Source organism: Mangifera indica, chromosome 7 (assembly GCF_011075055.1).
Source record: "Mangifera indica cultivar Alphonso chromosome 7, CATAS_Mindica_2.1, whole genome shotgun sequence".
Taxonomy (NCBI): Eukaryota; Viridiplantae; Streptophyta; class Magnoliopsida; order Sapindales; family Anacardiaceae; genus Mangifera; species Mangifera indica.
The window spans coordinates 16,607,603-16,616,089 of NC_058143.1; the positions used below are offsets into that span (position 1 = coordinate 16,607,603).

At 34.2% G+C, this 8,487-nt stretch overlaps 1 protein-coding gene across 1 annotated transcript; it reads left to right on the forward strand.

Annotated features, from left to right (window-relative positions):
• Nucleotides 1-3,503: 3,503 nt before the first annotated feature.
• LOC123220164 (DDB1- and CUL4-associated factor 13-like) lies at nt 3,504-8,476 on the forward strand. Its single transcript, XM_044642197.1, has 17 exons — nt 3,504-3,656; nt 4,265-4,559; nt 4,635-4,746; nt 4,848-4,875; nt 4,998-5,096; nt 5,270-5,339; nt 5,433-5,467; nt 5,580-5,654; nt 5,744-5,839; nt 5,949-6,012; nt 6,209-6,262; nt 6,382-6,467; nt 6,564-6,624; nt 6,712-6,776; nt 7,022-7,127; nt 7,511-7,599; nt 7,991-8,476. Exons 2-17 carry the CDS (start codon nt 4,404-4,406, stop codon nt 8,151-8,153), a joined length of 1,359 nt encoding a protein of 452 aa, XP_044498132.1. The 5' UTR covers nt 3,504-3,656; nt 4,265-4,403; the 3' UTR covers nt 8,154-8,476.
• Nucleotides 8,477-8,487: the final 11 nt, after the last annotated feature.

Genomic DNA, 8,487 nt, shown 5'->3' on the forward strand with positions numbered 1-8,487 from the left:
AATATTTGAGCTGCCGTGGACGGTGGAGGTTCCGCCTCATTCACATCTAATTATGAACCCCATTTTGAAGAAATAAATGCAATCCTATCATTTAAATTTTTCTTTTTTTCAGTTAACCTATCATTAAAATTTTGTTCACAAAGAAAATAATGAAAATAACCTCACCATCAATCATAGTCACTACCAACATCACGAGTCATCATCTTCACAAACCCACCGTTCTTCTCAAGCGGCTTCCCCAATTAAGACCCCTCTGGAAGCCCGCCATTATCTTTACCACCCATTTTCACCACCAATCCTCATCATTTAATGATGAAAATGCCCTCTTAATCGCCACTAACACCACCATCCATCTTCACCTCCAAAAACTTATTAATCACAAGAAATCTTTTTTAAAGAGTCACCAACTGAATCCAATATATTGCCACACGAAAAGTTTTTGTGTTCAACGTCTTTCCATCACCAACACCCCAAAATTAATGATTGATCTCTTATTATTTTGGTAGTTCTAAGGTACAATCTTGGAACACATTATCGTGCTTGTTTTCATGTTTTTGGTTTGCATTTTATATGTTCCCAGACGACTTTCGAAGCTTTTATAGACTTGTTTCTATCAGTATTGAGTGTATCTTTTGGGTACTCAAAAAACAATTTATGGTTAAAATGAATTCAACCGATCAAAGATGCACCCAGACAGGGGCTGGGGAAAATAGTCTAACAAAATCTCTACCTCTCTACTGATAAAGGATTATCAGTAAATACATACATACATGTATATATGAGGCTGTTCAATTGCTTCCATAAGCAAATGCACTAAGCTAACTCCTAAGCTGCGCCAAAAAGTGAAACGCAAATAAAAGACCGCTGCCATATCATGTATGTGTTGCTAAGGTCCTAAGGAAATACAAACGAGGGAGAACATCTTGATGGCAAGAAAAATAATTATAATTTCCAGAACCAAGATGAGGAGAAGGCACAAAGAGGGAGAATAATTAAAAAGAAATGAATAAACTAAATTGACTACCAGGGAACAAATGGAAACTATAAATTGCAAAATTTCCAGCAATCATCTTCGTAAAGTCTTCTCATTATTATATAACAGACACTCTTCTCTTTAGAAGGCACATCTTTTGAACAAAACAAAACATTTTTGTACCCACTGAATATTCATCATACATTAGGAGCTTATTCAATACAAGTAAGAATTCATAATCTCAAATGAAATAAAAAATTAAAAGAGCTCAATTTAAAAATTTGCAATACATATTGCTTTTAATGTCTATGAACTACATAAATATCAAGACAAAAGTCAAATAATTCATCGTCTAGGTTTGTAAGTACAGAACTCCAACTTTCTCTTCTGTCAACAATTGCAAACTTCCAATTATCTGTAATCACTGCCATTAAATGCAAAAGTTTGTACTTACAAATTGCTTGAATCCTCTGAAGATTCATTACACATCATCATTGCAAGTTGATTATATAAAAATTATCAGTATGCTACCTTAATGATCACAAAGATCCTATTCTTAAATCAATTTCAATCAAGAAAATGTTTATAATTAAACATGGACATTCATTCAGTGACTCCTGATTAAATAGTAGCATCAATTACAGCCATAGAAACATGAATTACAATTAAAGTTACCCAAATGAGATATATTCATAAATGACATTATAGAGGGAAACACATACATGATTCACCATAACAACTGATAAACAATGAAAACACTTAAACCTATCTCACCAACTTGTCCATGTAGATCATATTTAGCCAGTTTTCGTTATGATTTGAGATGCTATTAAGCATATTATTAGCTTTATTATAAGGGAAAAGAAAAGTTAATCATTATCAGATGCAAAAGAAAATTCATCCAAAATAAAGGCATATGCAGAGCTCATTACGTCAAGATTAATAACAGGTCCCTTAAACTACTTAAAACATATCAATTTTCTATTTCTTTTAAATAGATAAGCTGTCATTCATTCTACATCAGATCTGAGGTCAGTCCCTAATGGCTTCAATGCTTGAATACATGAAGAAGCCGTCCCTAACGTTTGCTTCTTGATCTTCATCTAGCCTTTTTTCAGCCTAAAGCATGAAAAAGAGGAGTATGCACCTTCTTATAATAACAATATGGGAGAAAAAGAATGGAAGATGGACTTATTTTAGGAATATAAACTTAACAATAGAGATGAGTAGGGAAAGACGGGATGGCATCAAGCTAAGCTAGCCGGCCACGGCCTAACAATTCCATCTATGAAAAACCAAAATCAAACCGAAATGAATAGGAAATAAAGACATCTACAGATGAAGTAAAACTCATATGTGATCAAGACAGCAGTTACATTTGCAGTCTAATTCATTTTCTTAAAGATGTGATAAAGGCTTTATTAGGCCAAAATTTAGCAAGCACCAAGCCACTCACTTACCAGAAAATTAAAAGGACAAGATGAACTTCATTCAGGAGGGTCCTAGATGCCTATTTCAAGAATGAACAAGCGAATGTTAGGTAGCCTACAAAGTATTAGCAGTAGCAACCAATACCAGCTTCTATTGAATGAAAAATAACAACTATGCCATTTCGGAATCTCATTCATTCACTGAAAATTCAATCCCATGCATCCAGTTTGTTAAAAATGCACACAGAGTAACACCAATATACATTCAATAAATCGGATCAACAAAAAGCAATGATTTTGTAACAGAGCTAAGTGAAAGTAGCTTCAGGGAGCCAGCCGTAACTGCGCGAGAAATGGAGAGCCATGATGTCATCAAAGCCGAAGCAGTGGGAGTATGATACGGCAGCATCGATTCCACGCAAAAGCTCGTTTGGACAGGGCTCCTTTCATTGCTAAATCGATATTTAAATTACAACTAAACAAAAACCATCTTCATTCTTCACGTGTGCCTTTTTGTTTCACATGAAAGAGAAATTGTGAGAAGTTACTGCTAGCCTCAGAGTTCCAAGAGATAGGGGTTTATTAGCGGAGACACCAAAGGGGGAAAGAGTCGCTTTGGTTTTGGCTTGAGAACCTGACATAGTGGCGGCGTTGCGAACCGAGCATGATCGGACAATGGATCTGGCGGCGGAGAACGCGGCCATCGTCGTCGTCGGAATCACCAAATAAAACAAATTTTTTTAACTTAAAACTAAATTGTGTTGTTAAGGTTTTCGTTTCTGGAGTGACCTAAAACCCTGCGGAGTGTTTGGACTCGTGGCTAGTACCGTCAAAGTTGTGTGTAACTCGCTAATATTGTCAACTCGGCCTTTGGCCGAAAAGTTTTCTCAGGTTCGGTTTGAACCCTAGTTACGAATTATTTGTATTTTTATTTAATTTATATTTTAAATATATTATTCAGAATTTTCATCCTAAAAAATATTAAATATATATATTTTTTATATTTTAGATTAAATACATATTTTTATTATTTTTTATATATTTTTTAAAATTTTTTAAAATATTATATTTTTAATTAATTATAACAATATCATAACTATATAAAATAAAAAATTTAAGTTTTTGTCATCCAAAGTCCCTGAGTTTGTCCCTCCCAAATCCCAATCTGCGGGCCAAACACTCATAACCATTGTTTGTCGGCGCTGAACAATAATCTATCTTTAATCTCGCTTTAGAAGACAACGTTTTCAGAGGTATAGTATCTATCTTTTACTTTTTCTTCTTACTGATATGAACTGAACTAAATTGAAGAAGAGAAAGAAGCAAAACAAGGCACAAAATAGATTTTAGATATGGAAACTCGGAATTTCAGAGGAAGGAGAAGATGTACAGGGAGAATGTAAGAAAAATATTGGAGACTTCTGAATAATGCCATCTGCATTTTTTTTCCTTCCTTAAGCCTTTTTTACACTATATGCCAACTCATCAAGCCAGTGTTCATTACAGCCTCTTAATTGTGATCATTCGATCTTTTAAATGGAAACTAATTATTCTATTAAGCGTTATCTTATTTTTTATGTAGACTAACTACTAACTTTTGGGTATCTTAGAACTTTGTCCTCTCAAATCTTTTCAAATTGTTCTGTCTATACACTGTTAGGATTGTTCTCAAATTTTGGATTTAGTATTGATTTTGTCTTAAAATTCAGGGTTATTGATTCTGAAGTATTTTGTTGGTTGATGATGTTTTTTGTTGGTGTTCAATGTAGTGTGTTTTGTTTAATATTATGTTGAAATGTTATGTCTTGATTTGTGTTGTTTAATGTAATGGTTATGTTGTAAAAGACATGTTGTTTCGCAGGATTTAAAATGAAAATTAAATTTTCCAGTTTTTAACACTTCACTGCAAATTTGGTTGGACCAAACCTTTCAACGGTTCATGGTCCAGCTATAAATATTTGAATTTTTTCATATTAAACCCTACTAAAACACATTAAAAGATGAAGGTGAAAGTAATTTCACGTTCCATTGATGAATTCACTCGGGAACGAAGCCAAGATCTCCAGAGGGTCTATCATAATTACGACCCCACTCTTCGACCTCAAGAGAAGGCAGTGGAGTATGTCAGAGCTCTTAATGCAGCCAAATTGGAGAAGGTAAATTGCAGTATACTGGATTGAAGTGTGTGCATTTTTTTCTATGGTTAACCTAATAAATTTCTTCTTGTTTAGATTTTTGCACGGCCGTTTATTGGAGCAATGGATGGTCATAGAGATGGAGTATCGTGCATGGCCAAGAACCCCAACTATTTGAAAGGATTGTTTTCTGGCTCTATGGATGGAGGTACTTTTTGCTAATTTTGTTCTTGTCTGATTTTTTTATGAGTTGGTTTTAGGATTAGTATAACTTCTTGCAATTTTCCTTTTTGGTCTGTCTATTTTCAGATATTCGTCTTTGGGATATAGCTAACAGGTAAATTGATTGCTAAAGCAATGGGCACATTATAGCTTTTATTGATCAATTGGGACCTAGGTCCTCATCTCTTTTATTTGTTAGAAATTTGATTGTCTTGTGTGTAATGAATAAATGAACAGAAAAACAGTTTGTCAGTATCCTGGTCATCAAGGTGCTGTACGTGGTTTGACAGTGTCAACAGATGGCCGAATTTTAGTATCATGCGGAACCGACTCCACGTAAGAGACAAATTTTATTGTTATCACAGATTATGCATATTTTGGAAATTAAAAGTGAACTGGTTGTTCTACCTAGATTCAGTTCTATTTTTATTCTGAACTTGAATCATATCTGCTTTAAAGATTCACCTACATTGCTCTCACTTTTCAAGATTTGACTGCTTTTTATCCAGTGTCAGGCTCTGGAGTGTTCCTGTTGCTACTCTTACAGAGTCAGATGATTCATCTGATAATTCAGCGGAGGTAATTCTTTCTTGATGTTGTTCTATGTTAGGCAACGAGTGAGTTTTAAATCTGCTTCTAACTCTCTGATCAAATTGCAAATGAAATTTGCAGCCTCTGGCCGTTTATGTTTGGAAGAATGCATTCTGGTAAGGGTAATAACTTCTGGAAGATGTATAAGTTTTTCTGTATGTTCATTTTACTACAGGAAATTTCCATAGGTCTTTCATCATTTGTGACTCCACTTTTTTCTGTTTTCAGGGCTGTTGATCACCAGTGGGATGGAGATCTCTTTGCCACATCTGGCGCTCAAGTTGACATATGGAATCACAATAGGTTACATCTTAAGTCGTGTTTGACTAGATTTTTATGTATGTAATTAAACAAGTCAAAATATTTAATGGCAAAATATGTACTGTAATCAGGTCTCAGCCAGTCAACAGCTTTCAGTGGGGAACAGAAACAGTTATATCTGTTAGGTTTAATCCTGGAGAACCAAATGTTTTAGCAACAACAGCTAGGTATGCTTGGATATGTAGTTTTATTGATTAGATTTAGAATTTGTATTCTGATACATATTCCAAGTGGTATTTGATTTATTAAATTCATTCATTTCCCTCTGTTTTGTAGTGATCGCAGCATAATGTTATATGATTTGCGCATGTCTTCGCCGGCAAGGAAAATGATCATGAGGGTAATTTTATCTCTCCATTTTTTAAATGTCGATAATGGATATATTAAAATCACATATATATGCTGCAGGGTTGGATTTTGATTTTGATTTTTTTTTAGTTGATATTGGTTTGTATTTGGTTTATCAATAATTATTTATATGTTGAATTTTTCTATTATGTTTGTCGTCCACTTTTTGATTTGTCTTCACTGGGCAGACAAAATGCAATTCAATCTCTTGGAATCCCATGGAGCCGATGAACTTCACAGCTGTAAGAACAACAATTGAAGTTTATTTTCTTTGAATCAGTTACATGTACACACATACTTATAGTACTTGTGTTTCCTTATTTTTAAGCATTGTCACCAGTCTCTTTCCATGATGATATAGGCAAATGAGGATTGCAATTGCTATAGCTATGATGCTAGAAAGTTGGATGAAGCAAAATATGTACACATGGGTCATGAATCCGCTGTGTAAGTTGGGATATACATGTCTTTTGAGCTTTTATACCTCAACTATTTAGCTTTTAACATCATTGTTGAAATGACTTCTTTTATTTTCTTTTCTAGAATGGATATTGACTACTCACCAACTGGTCGAGAATTTGTTACTGGATCTTATGATAGAACTGTGAGTTTTCTTGAATTTGCTTATTCATCTTTTACCATGTTTGGGTGATGATAGATTTATAGTTTAATTGAACTTCATATTTTGCAGATTAGAATATTCCAGTATAATGGTGGTCGAAGCCGGGAAATCTATCATACTAAGAGAATGCAAAGGTTTTTCCATAGTTTAATAACCTTCATCTATCTCAATTTTAATTTATTGATTGAAATTTTGTTCTATTAATATTTATGATTAGGTTTCATGACCAAACCTGTGTTTCTGTTCAGATATGCTACCTGAAGTTTTTGTGCCTTTTTTTGTGACATTGCGTGGCTTTTAAGGACTTTTAGTGGAATATATACTGTTTTCATCAAGTTTATCTTTTCTGACTACACTTTTTTTTTTTTTAAATGTTTAGGGTGTTCTGTGTGAAGTTCAGCTGTGATGCCAGTTATGTTATATCTGGAAGTGATGATACCAACCTTAGGCTTTGGAAGGCCAAAGCATCAGAACAATTGGGAGTTGTAAGAATCTTTCTTCCACACAATTTATTTCTAACACATGGAAATTTGAAGGCTATCCTGTTCTATTTTTCTAAGCCACGATGAGAATATAAGTTCAATGTTTATTTGTATGCATGGTCTCGTTAACAAATGATGTTGATATTCTGAATGTTAAATTAGTATCTTAATAGCAAAAGAAAATAATATCTATGGAACTGATAGCTTGAAAATATAAATAAGATGCACAAAGATTGGAAATCCCGTTGTACTGAAACCATTGAAAGAATTTTTTTTTTCCTCCAGGATATTGATATTCATGGCCATTTGAGCTGATTTTTCATTTATTTTGTTTAAATTTTCTTCATGGTTTCCTAATGTTAACTTTGAGCCAATCAAATCTACAGCTTCACCCAAGGGAAAGGAGAAAGCATGAGTATCATGAGGCTATCAAGAATCGTTACAAGCACCTTCCTGAGATCAAGCGTATAGTCAGGTGAGATGGGCTGCAAACACGGAAATTCTTATACGTTTATGGTATTGTTGGAGTGTGAAATACAAACAAATTTTTTTTTGATGCATAGAGTTTTTTAGTCATTAATGAACCCGTTTTCTGCTTGTCTTAATCTGAAACTGTGTCAAATCATGAGTTATGTTTGATTAGTGGTTAGTTCATGTTCCTTTAAAGACATGTGCCTGAATAGCTTCAGTCTTTCAGAATTGCCTCCCAAATTCATTAGCATCTATATTTGGCCTTTGTGCATGTTTCTGATATGCCACAATTTGCATCAACAATTTCTTGGACTGTTTTCTCATCTAATCAAATTAGGCAGGCAACTAAATTGTGTACTTAACTAATGTTCTGACTACTATGATCGCTTGTGCAGGCATAGGCACCTGCCAAAACCAATATACAAGGCAGCTGCCCTAAGACGCACAATGATTGAAGCTGAGAGAAGAAAAGCAGAAAGAAGGAAAGCACACAGTGCCCCAGGAAGCATCATAAATGAGCCATTGCGTAAAAAGAGAATCATCAAAGAAGTTGAATGAGTTCTGTGGATCTTATGCTGGCGTAAATCATCAAAGAAGTTGAACGAGTTCTATGGATTTTATGCTGGTGCATAATCATGTGTCAGGAAATTTCTCACTGATATAAATGTTGGTTCTGGGGGATGGTTTGCTGAATTTTGCGACTCCCCTGAAGTCATTTTCCTATGTACTACAGGTCAGGTGACACAACGGAGCGGGAGGTCCTTTCATTTAACAGTTTTGAATTTGACGGACCTAGTAATTTTCAATTTATATAATTTATTTTCCTGTAATTCAGTGTTGATTCTTAGTAAGGAAAAGAGAAATTGAGTTATTTGTGATCATCACATGCACC

What these genes read in the sequence shown, in the direction of transcription:
- LOC123220164 (XM_044642197.1), top strand. Translation starts at nt 4,404, where the DNA reads ATGAAGGTGAAAGTAATTTCACGTTCCATTGATGAATTCACTCGGGAA. An exon ending in ATGGGTCATGAATCCGCTGT is followed by an intron (nt 6,468 to 6,563) that starts GTAAGTTGGGAT and finishes TTTCTTTTCTAG; the next exon opens with AATGGATATTGACTACTCAC. An exon ending in GAGATCAAGCGTATAGTCAG is followed by an intron (nt 7,600 to 7,990) that starts GTGAGATGGGCT and finishes TCGCTTGTGCAG; the next exon opens with GCATAGGCACCTGCCAAAAC.